Source organism: Chionomys nivalis, chromosome 11 (assembly GCF_950005125.1).
Source record: "Chionomys nivalis chromosome 11, mChiNiv1.1, whole genome shotgun sequence".
NCBI classification, from domain to species: Eukaryota; Metazoa; Chordata; class Mammalia; order Rodentia; family Cricetidae; genus Chionomys; species Chionomys nivalis.
This window is the reverse complement of record NC_080096.1, coordinates 58,890,233-58,906,807: the sequence shown is the minus strand read 5'-3', so window position 1 is coordinate 58,906,807 and position 16,575 is coordinate 58,890,233. Positions and strand designations below refer to the sequence as shown.

At 39.9% G+C, this 16,575-nt stretch overlaps 1 protein-coding gene across 1 annotated transcript in view; it reads left to right on the top strand.

The window, feature by feature from the left end:
* Adamtsl1 (ADAMTS like 1) overlaps positions 1 to 16,575 on the top strand; it is a 376,638-nt gene that overhangs the window by 173,489 nt on the left and 186,574 nt on the right. Inside the window, exons 10-13 of the mRNA XM_057784262.1 lie at positions 7,209 to 7,259; positions 11,691 to 11,895; positions 13,410 to 13,557; positions 16,307 to 16,391. Coding sequence (XP_057640245.1) covers positions 7,209 to 7,259; positions 11,691 to 11,895; positions 13,410 to 13,557; positions 16,307 to 16,391 — 489 coding nt within the window. The remainder of the gene's footprint in view (positions 1 to 7,208; positions 7,260 to 11,690; positions 11,896 to 13,409; positions 13,558 to 16,306; positions 16,392 to 16,575) is intronic.

Here is a 16,575-nt window from a genome sequence, read left to right as displayed (position 1 = left end):
AGGTAGAATTCTAAAATTCTCTGGGTCCATAAAATAGTTCTCTATGGGTTGTTCTAAAAACAGAAGACAGTTCCTAGGAAAACATCATCTTGAAGCTAAATCACATTTGTGGGGTTTCTAAGATCTTATGCAGACTGACGGCTGAAGTCTTAGTTCACAGGTATCAAGAATAACCCTCCCCTAAGCAGCTGGGAGTCATTGCCATTCAGTCCATTCGGGGCATTGCCTATTTTGTCCCCTAACAGGAGAGCTCAATTTAAGGACTAGAAAATGGTTGATTTATTGAGGAAGGAAAAAAAGAAGTGAAGGTGTCCTTCATCATGCAAGTCTGAAATACTTCGTTTTATTGCAACAGCGAATGGTTTAGAAAAGAAGCCACCTTCTTCTGACCAATCTCATTTAAATAAGTGCTTAAAACAACTCATAAAACCTCATTTCTGTTTCTGTGGATCTCTATGGGATAACAAAGCAGAGTTGTCCTGCATTTCAGAATGTATGCACATGCATTATAGAACCAAAGCTCAAAGATACACCGCCCATCAGTGAAACAATCACATATACCTACAACTCAATTATCAAGCAATTAATTTATCCTGTCAAATCAGCTCATACTAAGAGTAAGTCCACTTCTTACATGACCTTTCAAAGCTTTAAAGCACGTGACTAATTATTTGTGCAATTCTTTTAGTTACCTTGTGAGTTACAAGGAAAGGTAATGTCATCATCCTTATGTTTAACTTCAACCTACCACTGTGTAAGACATTTCTTTACTCAACGTCTTTAGTTTCCCATCTGTAAAATATAACATTTCTGCCAGGAACTGTGAGGATTCTGCGAAGTAATGGGTGGAAAGCTGCTCGCGAGGCGCCAGGGACTCGGGGAAATCACAGCTCTTGTCATTAAGTGGGGACTCAAATGGCTAAATTGACCTCTCCAAAGTTACACGCATGCGAAGTTTACAAGATGCTCACGTGTTCACTGCCTCCATTTAGTTTTATATTCCCTGTGGAGTTAACAGGACAGAGAGGAAGCCGCGTTCTCGAGTGAGGCTCCATCAAAGCAAGCTGGAGCACGGATCTAAGTGCTTCCAGTTCCACAGTGTCTCTCTCCCCACAGAGACACAACCCTGGTGCCGCCATCACCCCAGACATCCTGCCCTCCATGCTGCCTGCAGTGGCCTGTGAGGTCGGCTTCCAAGGCAGCATAGGACCATCTCAGTACAAGTTTGTGCGTTTGACAAAGTGAGCAGAAATCCAGAGGAAGCAAGCGTCTTCCGTGTAACCACAAGTATTGGTGTTCATGCAAATCACTGTCTGGGGTATAAACAGTAGAGGAAAGTAAGTCCCAAGGCAACAACAGTCCTACTTATTTAAAAGTAACACAGAAATGATGTCATTCATTAATGTCAAGAAAGAAACGCCAAAACAGTAGACATGCGGAAAATTTGTATCATTTATTCTAAGATTTTAAAAATGTTTTAACATTTTTATATGTTTTAACATTTTTATATAATATTTTATAGTAGAAAATGAATTTTTGAAAAAAAATTAGTAGATCAGGATTTTTGAATCTGATCCCTTACAGCCCAGGTATCCTTAATTGATTTGGCATTATTGTAGTTTCTAAAAATCAGGACATTATATAAAACATTTCCTCAGCTGATTCCAACTTGACTCTATGTTAAGAACACTCCTGTTTTGGGACATGGGAAGGTGTTAGGGGAGGAAGAATTTGAAGATAATCATCTCAGTGGTTATCTAGCTGGGGACTCAGCAGCCACTGGGCAGGGAGAGGTGAGACAGATTACACAAGCCTGAGTTTCTGGCCCTCCATTCTCCCTTCATCTTAAAACTCATGACTGGTCCACCACTTGGATTTTCATAATGTGGAAACAAAGGTCCTGATGTCTGGTACTCAAGGTTATATGCATTGAGAGGATGTAGCAAGAAGAATACCGGCATTCAACCTCACCGCTTTGGGTGGTCCTCCCTTCATTTTCTGCCCCTCAGGGAAAAGCAAAACACTTGGTTCTCTCTCAATATTTCCTTAGTCTCTGCAGTGTTGCTTAGGAAGAAGGTGGTTTCTATTACTGCCTGAAAATCATCTAGAGAAGATGGAACCCTATAACCAGAATACTGTAGCACCCATAACTTAATTCAAAAAAAAGAAGAAAAAAACTCTACTTTCCTAGTCTTTGAGGCTTAATGTTTGGAACCATATGAAAGGCAAAAGAGAGTCAGAGGAGTCAGCGAAAGTCGGGGGCCCAAATCTGCCCAGGGTGTGTTGAGTTGCACAGTGATGGAACAACATGATGTCTGAAACACACATGAGATGGAAAACAAAGAGATATTCGTGATTTCCATGGTTGCTTCTGGGAATGAAAGATATAGAGTCAAGTGAAGAGTGCCAGCAGCCCAATTTTACTAGAAGATACACATTAAGGCCATGCCTCTGGGTATATAGGGTAGGTGGGAGAGTGGAGGTGCTTTGAGCAAGGACAGCAGGCACGAGAGAAGCAATTTGTAAGGAAAGAGGGCAAGTCGTGTGGGACTCCCTGGTCTCAGTCCTGAGTCCATGCCTCGGTCAGGCCAGGAAAAGGATGTTTAGTGAGAAGAGGCAAGAGGTCCTGAGAGATTCACCGAGATGAACCCCTTATGATTCATATCCCTTATAAAGAGAACCTCGTGTGTTAAGTGTCAATGGAGTAAGTTACAATGGAATTTTTCTTATAAGAGAGATATATCACAGTACGTAAATTCCAGAGTTCAGTCATGTGACCTTGATTCTGGCTCGATTTTTTACAGTCATGTTTATTGTTTAGAAGTTGCATCTTATCAAAAACACTGATGACAACTTATGCTGGAGGGGTTGTGGGGTAAAGGGAACACTCCTGCATTGCTGATGGGAGTGCAAACTGGTACAGCCATTTTGGATTTCAGTACAACAATTTCTCAGAAAATTAGGAAACAACCTTCCTCAAGTCCCAGTAATACCACTTGTGGGTATATACCCAAAGGATGTTCAATCGTACCACAAGGACATGTGCTCAACTATGTTCATAGCAGCATTATTGTCATAGCCAGAAACTGGAAACAACTTAAATGCTCCTCAACCGAAGAATGGATAAGGAAAATGTGGTACATTTATACAATGGAGTACTACACAGCAGAAAAAAATAGCATCTTGAAATTTGCAGGCAAATGGATGGAGCTAGAAAACATCATCTTGAGTGAGGTAACCCAAATACAGAAAGGCAATTATCACATGTACTCACTCATAAGTGGCTTTTAAACATAAAGCAAAGAAAACCAGCCTACAACTCACAATCCCAGAGAACCTAGACAATAATGAGGACCATAGGGCTGGAGAGATGGCTCAGAGGTTAAGAGCACTGGCTGCTCTTCCAGAGGTCCTGAGTTCAATTCTCAGCAACCACATGGTGGCTCACAACCGTCTGTACTGAGATCTGGCGCCCTCCTCTGGCGTGCAGGCATACATCAAGGCAGAATGTTGTATACATAATAAATAAATAAATTTTAAAAAAAATAATGAGGACCATAAGAGAGACATACATGGATCTAATCTACATGGGAAGGAGAAAAAGACAAGATCTCCTGAGTAAATTGGGGGCATGGGGACCGTGGGAGAGGGATGAAGGGAAGGAAGAGGCAGGGAGGGGAACAGAGAAAAATGTAGAGCTCAATAAAAATCAATTTAAAAAAAAAAACAAACAAGAAGTTGCATCTTAGATTATTCCTTCACAAAGCCTCAGTGACCTTTAGGTGGCTCATGGAATTGGAGATGATGACTTCATTTAACCCACGTATGTCAGTTCCAAAGGCCCCATCTTATACCTTTTCTCAGTTGAAATTTCACTTTACTTCGGTATTCTAATTGCTAAAATCGTTAGAAGCAATATGTTATTTTAGAACTTGCAAAAGCAGCAAGATGTTTTTGATAGCAAGGAAAAAACATCCAGCCCCCAGGAACCAAACACTGCTGTTAGGTATTTCTCTACTATATGTGTAAGTATATATGTGTGTGTGTGTACACACATGTATACTTATATGTGTACTTGTGTATTTCTGTGAACACATACACACAAGATAAAAATTATTTTATTGATAAAATGTGAATACAGAAATTTTCTAATGTCATGAGTTTAATGATATATTCGATTCTGTACCCCTTTCAGTCACTATATTATTGAAAATGGTTCAGAGTGTTTTGTATATTTATATCTAGATAATATTTCATTATAAGAACCTGTCATAACATCATAGCATTAGACAGTTGAGTAAAGTGTGCTCTTTGTGTAGATTAGGTGGGAAGTGTCTCTTCCTTACTTATCCTCGGCTTCTCCTCTCGACTCCCCTTGCAGTGAGGGTTTTAGGTGGCATCAGGACATGCCGTTGTGAAAATACACAAGTGATCAGGGCTATGGAAGCCATGAGGAATGAGTAGTTTGCCCTTATGGTGTCCCTTTTGACAGTTTTTTAAGTTGTGTTCACTTTCTTCTCTCCTGTCCACGTATTCAGAGACATGTCTGAATGTACACACACACACACACACACACACACACAGTCACATCTACGCCCAACCTGGGGAGACTTTCATCGAGTCTCTTCCTGGCTTCCCTTTGCACCCTCCTTCATAATGTGCACTTTACCTGAGAACAAAAACAATGTGTCTTAAAGGTAAGCAATGATTGCCTTCCCCTCCCTCCCAGTGCAGTCAAAGATCAGGGCTGTGGTCAGAGCCCCAGGAGGGAGCAGAGCCCAGGCTCAGGAATATGCATGAGGGCTGGACAGAGCCCCATTGTTTCTGCTATCTCTCTGTTTTCACGGGTACCACAGAGTCATTTTAGGAGTCTTCACCATGACCTGTGCCACAGAAAGACAAATAGAGTTAGAGTTTTGCTGAAACCAGGTTTAAAGCTTCGTGCTCGAACATAAACACGATTTCTAACCCAGCCCAAAGTCGCGACATCTCTGTGCTCCCTCCATTTATCCCTTTCTTCAGCTCAACTTGTCTTGCTCAATCTTGCTGTCTCCATTCCAAACATCATCAGCTGATAAATCAGGTGACAGAGACCTGTAACAGTTCATTCTCAGATTGAAGATGACAAATTATGGTGATAAATTCTTCCAGGAGAGAAGGCAGTGGTCCGCATTTCCACATGTAGAAATTGATATAGCAATAAATTAATGCAAGGGTTAGATAAAACTTAACTTCATTCTATCTGATTGATACTGTAATTTATTCTATTAAATAGCAGTATATTTCCAAGTTTTAAAAAGAATTTGAAACATTGGTGTCCTTTAATCCTTCTAAATACTATTATTTTAAGGGGAATATTCTCTTGATTATTAGATACAAAAATTATGAAAAAGGGATCTCATGAACAAGCTTGAGGATTAAGCTTTTTTTCAGAAGATAGAAAAGAATGAGACATTTAACTCCAAAAGCAGGGACAAAAATTGAATGTGATAATCTTTTCATTGCTGTATTAAAGGTCCTTGCATCCCGTAGCATCCCTCTCGTGAGCCCTGGGTCATAAGGCTAACATATCCAGGTGTGCTCACTTGTTTACCTTCCAGGAAATCTTAGCAGAAAATGAATAGAAAACATTCAAAGAAATGAATACAGACATCGTGTTTCTTTATGTCCTTCCATAAACCAAAGAGGTGAATGAGCATTCCGTCCTGGGACATCTGTCTCCACAGCCCTATTTCTGTTTTCTCTGAATCACGTCTAGGCTCTGTCATATGTCTCCTTTGAGTTCAGCTTCTTAGAGCCTTACAGTCGGTCCTCTTTTCTTTTCTTTCTTTTCATAATTTTCAGCCAATGTTTTTTGTTATCTGATCCATAGTAAGCCCAGCTGAATGTTTCAACTCAAATGCTTAGATCTGCTAGCTATGTTTTTAAAAGTATGATACCATCCCGTGTTAATTGATGGAATCCAAAAGGAAATCAATTTATTTAAATGTAAGTATAAACATGCTGAATCTATGTTAATTATTATGTAGATATGTAAATATGTACACATGTATCCCAAAGATACAAACAGAATGTGCAGGTCTCTTTAATACAAGAGAGGAGCTCCCTAGCACTTGTCATATGAAAACGAACTGTCTTCCGTGTGTGCCCTTCTGTGCTCTGCATCTACCCTGAGCGTTCGACATATCCCACCCTAGAAGGAGGCTCTGCTGCTCTAGCACCCTCCCTCAACAGCCTAAGTACTAAGAAAGGCTTCACCATCCTGGAGGCAGTCTTCAGCCAGGGCCCAGTCTTACCAAAGGGAGGCATTAGTTGAAATGAAGAACTTGGGTAATGTGCACTGGAGACCTGAAGACCCTCAACAGAGCCCATGCTGTCCTTTCTTGTGCATCCTCCAGTCACACAACATACAATAATGTCCTTTCCTACGGCTCTTGGGCTGTTACTCTGTCTCTGAACCTCATAGGTTTCCCAGGGTACTAAATGCAGCCGTAACAGTCACAGTCATCATGAAGACGCAGTTAGCCCTGCATAATATTTTACAGACGGAAAAGCTTTCATATTTGTGATAAGTTTCATTACTTCACTTTGGTAGGGTGTTTGCTCCTGCTAACCATTGCTTATAGCATTTGGTAGTTCCTCCCTCCCCTTTATAAAACATCCAAGTGGCTACCCTCCAGGTACTGTAAATCTTCAGATCTGCCAGAAATAGAAGTGTATTTGCTGATGCATGTTACAGTCTTGTCAGTTCTGTGGTCCATGATCTCCTGCTCACATAGCTTTCTCTTTCATCAAACGTGAGACAGTAACTGTAATTGCTCAATGGGCATCTGGAAGTAACATTAATAATGATGATAATAATAATGACCTCATAGAATGGATAATTTGGGGAATTGAAGAACATTTACAAGCTTATTGTGCCATATAGTAAATGATGAGGTGCCAAGGTTTCTCACTACCCACCCCCCTTTCCAGTGGTATTTCCTGCTCGGATCAGAGGACTAATTATAGAAAATAGTGTCTTTTAAGAGCTGTCCCCAGCCCACAGCATACACTAGCATAAAGATCCAACTGTTCCAGTGTTGTTTCCAGAGATGATTTATGAATGTTGTTTTGCAATTGTATAAAATGTGTATGATGTAATCAATTAGTGTTTATTTATTGTGTGTGCCTTCTACTCAGAGGGTTGGCATTATTGTTCCTAACAGTGACGGATACAAGCAGATCATGCCTTATGACCTCTACCATCCCCTTCCTCGGTACGTAAATCAATCATCCTGATGTTAGAATTAGCACATCACGCTTCTGATGTTGTAGTGTATATGTGTAAAAATGTCGAGCTGTTTTTTTCTACAAATAAGATGACAGTCCATTCTGAGTGGTCCTCTTGAGTAATCCTGGCCTGCTCAGAGTGTAAGCTTGCCATTCAGAAACCGTTTTGCTAGAGTCACATTTGGTTGGAGCGGATGCAGTCACTCACGCTAACTAGCTACACTATGTCTGCTTATGCCCTTGGAGTGGACACAATAACTCACTCTAATTAGCTACCATATGTCTGCTTATGCCTGTGCCTTTCTTTCACTCCCTTTCCACTGCCTCGCTGGCTCCTTTGGGTAAGAGCCTAGTCCTTACAGAGCCATTGCGGACTTAAACAAACACCGTCTGATGTGTGGTCACAGCATGGTGAATATGAAATTCCACGCATGGAATTACTCTAATAGGGGCTTCCTGTGCCCTTCCTTTATTTTTGAAAAATTATAATTAATTAAAGGCAATTTCATATCCTTATTGTTCAGCATATTTTACAGTATAAGTTTTTTTTTCAACACACAAAGATTAATTGCTACATTGTTTTGCTAAAGTATGTTTTAAAAACTAGAAAAAGGGTTATTCAAATTTTAAAGGACTTTTTATCTTTATATTTGAGAGAAAACTGGAGTTACTGAGAAAGGTACTAGTTGCCAGTTGTATCGCTTGACCGGAAATAGCTCTGCAGGTAGCAAAAATTAGGATTAGTTTTAAATAGCTTCGCTGTTTTCTTTACTAATTTGCCCCCCAGGGAGTCAGCTGCTGTTTAGAGTCCTGGGTTTCTATGAGACCATGAGCAGTTTGCTAAATCCTAAACTAAAACATGCAGGAAAAATACCTGTATTTTGAACAGTAAAATTCAGTAAATTTAATTGATAGTCTCTGAATTCCTAATATAGTACATCTAATTGGATGCTAACTTAACTCTCCAGTGATACTTCATTCTCACAGCCCTGGTTCAGCAATCATAGCCACAACCTAGAGAAGTAAACATGCATGCTCACTAAATATGAATTAATGTGTTCTCTGTATACATTCACACATATGGACAAGCATATACAGGTATTTACATGGGTAAAATTCTCCAGTGACTGGCAGGAGACTGTCTTGTCCCTGATCTCGTAGCCATGTGCAAAGGGAGATTGACTGACACTAGATACAATTGTTGCAAAATGTGTGACTAAATGGCTTCCTCGCAAGTCAGCTGGCTCCCACCTTGCTGTTGTTGTACTGATAAGAAGACAGCAAGGGACCTCAGAATTCCCCTTAGGTATATTTTCCAGAAGTCTTCTCCTTGGTAGTGAACTGAAAGAAATCAAAAGATAACCACAGTTGAGCCAAGATTGCCCTTGATTTCAGTTTCTGTGTCTGTGAAGTAAGTATTCCTATGACACATGATCTGTTTGTCTGGAGGAAAGTCATGTATTTTAAAATAAAAATGGAGTTGAGTGTCAATGTGAACAACACTGAGTATTTGTTCCTCCTATCAGGAAATCTCTAAGTTCCTGTCATTGTCTGTGATTTTTCTTGTTTATTTTTTCTCCTTGTGCAAGTAATACCTTTCGTATGGTAGTCTTGTCTTCTTATAGAATGAGACTTCCCTCAAGTGTCTAAAATCTGGTGCTGCCTCATGCCTATGGTCCCACTTGCTGGTTTCTGCTCCGTGTCCTGTTTGCTTATGTGATACGTCTATTCATCTCAGTGGAAAAGAACAATTCAGTTAGCAAACAGACTGCTTCTTGGCCCTTGTACTAGTAGAGATACAAAGTCGACTTCACTGACACCTATTTCTATAAATGTATTTCCATTTAACAAAATTAAAGCTCAAATAGTCCTCTAATAACAATTCCTTGATAACCGAGGCAGAAAATCTTCTCTCTAAAACACTTAAATAGGCTTCAGAGAAGCATAGATAGTACTCATGTAATACATTGTAGGTTCTTTCCTGTTTGATGCCTTTGACTTAGAGTCAATACCAACGTAATTGTCATGATGAACTCATTGATTGACAATGAGCTTCTTCCTGTCTCTTTTGCTACATCCTTTTTAATTTTGAAAAATTCTTAAACTAAACATAGTGTGGATTTAAGGTGATTAGAATCCAAGTGCACTTTATGACATTATTTAATATTCTTCTATGATAATATTTTTTATATATTTTCTTTTATCTGTAACATTCATCCTGGTCACTGTTTTAATACCTCATGACAAAAGAATGTCGTCTCTAATCTTTCGTTAGACTTTAACATAGCTGAATAATATGCTGTGCTTCTGAATTCCCTATGGCCTCATTATTTCATGGGGAGTCACGTGACACTATTTCGCAAACAGACCTGAGTTTGTGAGCTTGAGTCATGCTATGAATCTGCACAGTAGTATTGCCCTCATCTATCTTGCTGTGGTCCGTGATACCAAGAAGAGTGCCTACATTCACTAGTGAAATTGCATGGTTCAGGCAAGCATTGAGACAGAAATTAATCATTCTCCCTTTCATGAGGGGTGAAGTTTCAAGGTTTTAGAGTGCCAATTAGAAAATGTTTTCCCTTCTAGAACAGCAATCATCTAGGTGATTAAATGTCCATTAAAATATTGCTGCTTTACTAGCAGATTAAATGGAGCATGAGTGCGTACTTACGTATTCGGCCCATCTTCAGACTGAGCCAGGCCTGTTCTCTGCCTTGAGAAGGAAGTCATGCAGAGATTAACCTAAAGGCAGACAGAGCTACCTTCTCCTTTTGCAAGGAGACCTCTGAGGAACCACTTCATTCCCTTGAAAGGACTTCTATTGACTCGCTAAGGGCTAGAGACCTTCAGTTTCCACATAGTAACTTCTTTTAAAATATATTCTCTGGGGAAAATGCTAGGTTTGGCAGCAAAGTTTGGCTGTTGGCCATGAAGACAATGGTGTGCCTAAACCTGAACAGTGCAGACAAAATGTAGCACATAGGAAAAACACAGTGGCGTTCTAGTTTCTGCAGAGGAGAATCAAGCCCACAGATATATGAAGCTTACTTATAGAATAATGGGCTGCCTGCTCCCTGTGCAATATTTAAAAGTGTAGCTATTCAGGTCTGTCAACTTGGGGCTGTTCTGATTCTTTCTCATTGAGATCAGATCTCTCTAGATTTAAGAGCTTAAAGCTCCAGACCAGTGCTAACTATCAGAAAATACATAAGAAACAATCATGGCTCCCTCAGTGCCATATTCCTGTAAACAGGAGTTCCACATGTCTAAATCTACAAGAGGAGAGACGAAAATTAGATACAGATCTGGTCCCAATTGCTGCAGAACTGGAAGAAGGAAGGAAGGAAGGAAGGAAGGAAGGAAGGAAGGAAGGAAGGAAGGAAGGAAGGAGAGAAAGAGAGGAAGAAAGAAGAAAGAAAGAGAGAGAGGAAAGAAAGAATGAAGGAAAGAAAAAAGAAAGAAAGAAAGAAAGAGAGAGAGAGAGAGAGAGAGAAAGGAAGGAAGGGAGAGAAAAAGAAAGAAAGAAAAAAAGAAAGAAAGAAAGAAAGAAAGAAAGAAAGAAAGAAAGAAAGAAAGAAAGAGTCTAAGTTCTCTTAAGGATCATTGGCAATCTTGTCATTTTCTGCCTTAACAGTATATCTCCGTTCAGTCACCATAAACCTTTCAACTGAAACTAAGCAACTAAGCATGTTTACAAGTCAAGGAGTTTCTTACTGGAGGACATCTGTGGGTCTGTCACCAGCTAGAGAATAATACTATTATTAATACTTCTGTCCCTCAACTTACACACACGCAGCAGAATCTAGGCACCCAGCTTGTGCTGAGTGTGTGGAATCCTGGAGCTGACAGTTGCAGAAGAGAGAGAGAAAGGGCTATTGTATAGGGAGATATGTATGAGCTCCTCCTATCTAAAGAAACCCAGAAGTGATAAAGCCAAACATTAAAGATAAAAGTATCCACCCAAGTGGAAAACTTTTGTATTAGTTGCTTATTTCAGCTTTAGACCTCACAGAAATACTTAGTGCAAAGTAATTAAACTTTAATACATATACATGCACATGCATATGTGATATATATATATATATATATATATATATATATATATATATATATATGCAGAAACTACAGAAAGAAGAATGCAGATAGAATCTCCATTGTAGCTAGGTTACAGACAGCCCAGACATCTGGTGGATTGCTCCCCAGAGTGTAGCCTCCTATATATCTGTGCTGAGATTTGAGGCTTATGAAGCATTCTTGCCAAGGTTGAATTCTGCCTCTTGATGAAATTTCAGCCTAGAGAGAGCTTTGGTTCTCTGGAAAAGCAATGCTCGGCCCAGGGCACGGGGTTGGTGTGACAGGTCACTAAGGAGGGTTGGCAATTTGCACGTCCGCCCTGATGACTCCCCTTGCTTCTGTAGGTGGGAGGCCACCCCGTGGACCGCGTGCTCCTCCTCGTGTGGGGGGGGCATCCAGAGCCGGGCAGTTTCCTGTGTGGAGGAGGACATCCAGGGGCATGTCACTTCAGTGGAAGAGTGGAAATGCATGTACACCCCTAAGATGCCCATCGTGCAGCCCTGCAACATTTTTGACTGCCCTAAATGGCTGGCACAGGAGTGGTCTCCGGTAACTGTGCCCTCTTTCTTTATTCATTAGGAGAGTAAGTCCACTCTTAGCTCACACTGCCGTGCTCTGCTGAGTGCTCTGTTGCAATACCATTCCTCTCTGCCTGAGGTCTCAAAGCCTGTCATCTTAGCTCCTGGAGGACGAGTGCCCAATCCGCGACCAAACATTTGTTAATCTTCCTTCGAGTTACTTCAGCTTCGCTTCTTCTCCCTATTGGGAAGCAAATGCCTTCGAAGAGTTATTGAGGTTGAAGGATCCTTACTCTGTGAGAGCTGCTTCCATGAGATAGTGCAGCAGATTTCATTTTTTATTATGTTTGTATTATGTAAAGTGGGTCTGGATAGCTTAAATATACAACTATGTATATATTCACTGAGAAGAAAAATGATTATATGAAAATAGCACAATAGTTAAAAATAGAAATGAAATAGAATTATTGAAACCAAAAATGCTTCCAATATTAGCTGTTATCATGGCTATAATTGAGCCTAAAACATTCTTAGCTGTGTGTGTGACTCAGGTCTGTAATCCCAGCTTCAAGAGGATTGTAAGTTCAAGGCCTGTTTGGGCTACATAGGTAAACTCTAACTCAAACAAAGAGTAAATTTTAAAAGAAAAAGGCTAGTGATATGAGTCAGTGGTAGAGCATTTGCCTAATATGTCCAAAGCTCCGGGTTCAGGTTCAGTCCTTAGTACTGTACAAACACACACACACAGACACACACACACACACACACACACACACACTTAGTCTTGGTTTCCTGCTTACAACGTAAAAAACAATAATGGAGGATATAGAAAGATGTAGAAGCAAACCACTGTGTCTTTATCCACAGAAACAACAATAAACACAACAACAAAATACTGCACTGTGTCCGTCAGGACAGACTTAAGAGCCAGGCATTCCTATATCAGACCTACTCCAGGGCTGGCAGAATTTTCAGAGATGCTATCTGCATCTGCCCAATGACTCAGCTCCTATGAGGGTTTTATTTTTTTTTCCATTTCAGTATAATGAGTTGCATTGTCTGTGCTGTATTAAACATTAGCTGTGGTGGTAGTTTAACATCCTTCAATACCCTTGTAGGAGTAAGTATTTCTCACATTTTGGACAGATCTGCACAATGTAACTAAAGTTCCATGGGTCATTGAACTTGAGCATACTGTAGCTTTGGGTCTCTTTTGTGGAACTGTATTTGAGTCTTTCTTTGCACACAGTACAACTAATTAATATATCCTAAAAAAGCTTAAAGGAGGGTTTAATTAGTTTCACTTCTGAAATCCAAACAGAACAAAGATCAAATAACTGGTAAGAAGTGGCTTATATCCACCTGAAGGACTCATATACATAAATATGTGTGAAACTCTATTTTTTTTAATAAATATACTTCTGTAAGTCTTGGGTGGGAAGTAAAGTAAATTGAGCTTTGCCTATGAGTCCTCTCTCTCTCTCTCTCTCTCTCTCTCTCTCTCTCTCTCTCTCTCTCTCTCTCTCTCTTGCCATCTCTTCCCAGTGCACGGTGACGTGTGGCCAGGGCCTCCGGTACCGTGTGGTCCTCTGCATTGACCACCGAGGAATGCACACCGGGGGCTGCAGTGCGAAAACCAAGCCCCACATAAAAGAAGAATGCATCATACCCACGCCCTGCTACAAGCCCAGAGGTAACCGGATGGGGACCCTTCACCCTTCCTCCATGAAGACAGGCATTCGGGCATCTCACATCTCCTTGGGTTGTTTTCTAAGATCCCAAAAGTTCTTAGCAATGAATCTTCATAACACAGACTAAATTAAATAGACTTGGTTCTCATTACATTTTCAATTTTTTTATCTTATTTTACAATATTTTTAGTTTTAAGCAAAATAATGATTTTCACTATGGCATTTTCATTTACATATATTATTCATATAAGTATATACACATGCATGTGTGTGTTTATGTCTGTATATATCATTGTAACCTACACTTATTCACCCACCACAGTGCCTCCCTGTCCCGGGCACTGGTCCATTTTCTCTGCCAAAATAGTTCTGTGTTTCAGTATCATGTGTGTGTGTCTGTGTGTGTGTGTGTCTATGTGTGTATCTGTGTCTGTGTGTGTATCTGTGTGTGTGTGTCTGTGTGTGTCTGTGTGTGTGTCTGTGTGTGTCTGTGTGTGTGTCTGTGTGTGTGTGTCTGTGTCTGTGTGTCTGTGTCTGTGCACTGATTGTAAGATAAAGCATGCATTTGTATTAGTCTTTCTGAGTCTGGCTTATTTCATTTAATATAATTATTACCAGTTCAGATGATCTTGACTACATCCTTGATGAAGTAGCGCATGTAGAAATCTATATATACATTTGTCTTCCAACTCATAAAACTGTTTGAAAATCATTACTGAAAAATATTAGGTTCATCTTCATAAAGGGAGATTGTATATATATTTCTATATGTTCATATATATGCACATATATATTCGTAATTTACTATCTCATTTCTTACTTTTAAAAACAAGGAACAAATCCAAATATTTCTACTTTGCTGTGAGCCTGACATATGCTGGGAAACCACAGACCTCAAACCGAGAAAATGGAAAATTGTTACTTTCTATATTGAAAGTTAAAATGTGACTGAATTCCAGAAGTATAATTTAACATAGAACTGTGACATATATCTGAATTTAATAGATGTCAGAAATTATTTAATTTTAAATAATTAGGAAAAAATCTACTTAATCAAGAGGCATTATAATTATACTGGATTGTTCAGATTAGTGTGATTATTGATCCCCTTTTTATGTCAGTATTGGTGCTTTAATGAAACAGGAAAACTCAGAATCCCAAACCATTTGGAAGTTCAGAATTTTATACGATGTCATTCTAATTTTTAATGCCAAGGACAGCTCCCATTTCTTTCTTTATATTGTTTCTTTGATACATTTCTATGAAAATCAGCCATGAAGTAGCTCTATGCTACACTAATTATTTGAATGAGTAGCATTGTGAGCTCTTAATAGTCTAAAAGGAAAAAAAAAGGCATACCAGAAATCCTGATTATTCTTAATAACCTTTCTCTCAGTTTGTTCTTCTGTAAAATGGGGGAACACTAATATGGATATGGGAAGTTTGCGAGAGCTACGGTGTAAGAGGATCTTGACCTGCTCCCTGCTGCATGCTGGGTTCCTCCAGGCAGAATCAGTGCCTTCAAGTGTCACATGAGATGGCCACAGGCACTGGGCTCAAGTGAGCAGAGGACAAGCCTACTGTGGGTGCCACGCTGGGCACTTTGTCACACTGGCTGTCCTCAAACCTGTGGATGGTCAAGCTGTAAAATGATGCACGTGCCCCCACCCATGAGCCAGTCATCTCGGCTTTGGCGGACAGGCATTTCTTACTATATTTTGTAGCTACAAGCAATGGCTGCAAATAGAAGACAAGTGGCAAAAACCCAACTAAAAATAGACAATTATTTATTAGTTCTATCTTTACCAAGCAGCTTTGGAGGGAAGAAATCTGTCTGTAGTTAACTACCAAGAATAAAAATCTGGATTTTGCACAGCTAAGTAGTGGTCTTGACTCTGTAAGCATCATTAAAATAATACTACATAACTCTGTGGCGCATGCATTTGTGGATATATTTCTTTCATCTTTGCAATTATATGTTATACAATGGTGACAGAACTTCACTGGCTCATACTATAAAGGCAAATATGCCCATAAATGACCTTAATAAATATGTCAGAAATGAGAATCTTGGCAGTTACTTCTATAGGGGCAGTTAGAACCTCCCTAGGTTTTTCTTTTTCTCCTCCACATTTTACCCAGGAAGCACTTAAGAAGCTTGTTTGAGTTGTTTGCCCAAGGCTAGATGAAGAGGTAAAACACATCAAATCATGGTTTATGGACCTTCAATTGCACATGTTCCATTGTTATTGAACTTTGGGGGGGGCAGATATTGAATAAATCAGAACTTTGAAACAGTGTTTTACAAATTTCAGCTTGGTGGTTTGTTTGGTTTTGATAATGCAACATAAGATTACACTTAGCCAAAAGGCAAAACCATTGTAACAATACCCCCAGTGTCATTGACTGTACTTTGTGTTTATTTTAAAAGGTGTCAACAGTGCCTCGTTGAGTCCCTGGATGATTATCGTCAGTAATTCTGACACAGGGACTTCCATAATAAAAGAACTTTGCCATTCCACATGGGAAGCATATGTATAGACACAAGTGTTAGGAAACCCTTCAATCCGCTGGCCAGTCTTCTTGATGCAACTGTCCTCAGAGACAGCCCTTTGCCACAACGATAATTATTTGCAATTATCGGCTTGACTTCTACATCTGCTGCAAAACTAGACCTGCTAAGAATGAAGAGCTGCCATGAACCCTCAGGTAGTTCCTAACCTCTTCCTTTCCCACTGTATTTATTCTCAGAGAAACTTCCAGTAGAGGCCAAGCTGCCGTGGTTCAAACAAGCCCAGGAGTTAGACGAAGGAGCTGCTGTGTCTGAAGAGCCCTCGTAAGTTCAGTATGGGGTATCTCCTTCTGAAGGGACTTAATGGGGTCTCCTTGCTATGCCTTTCATGGAGTCTAAGCTATGTTTAACTGTCTTCTCAAGGGGGCATAAACCCTCTGGGCCCTCCAGTTAGAGCTGGGTCTGTTGCCAAGTGTTGGTCAAAACTTTGATTGCATTCAAATGAGAT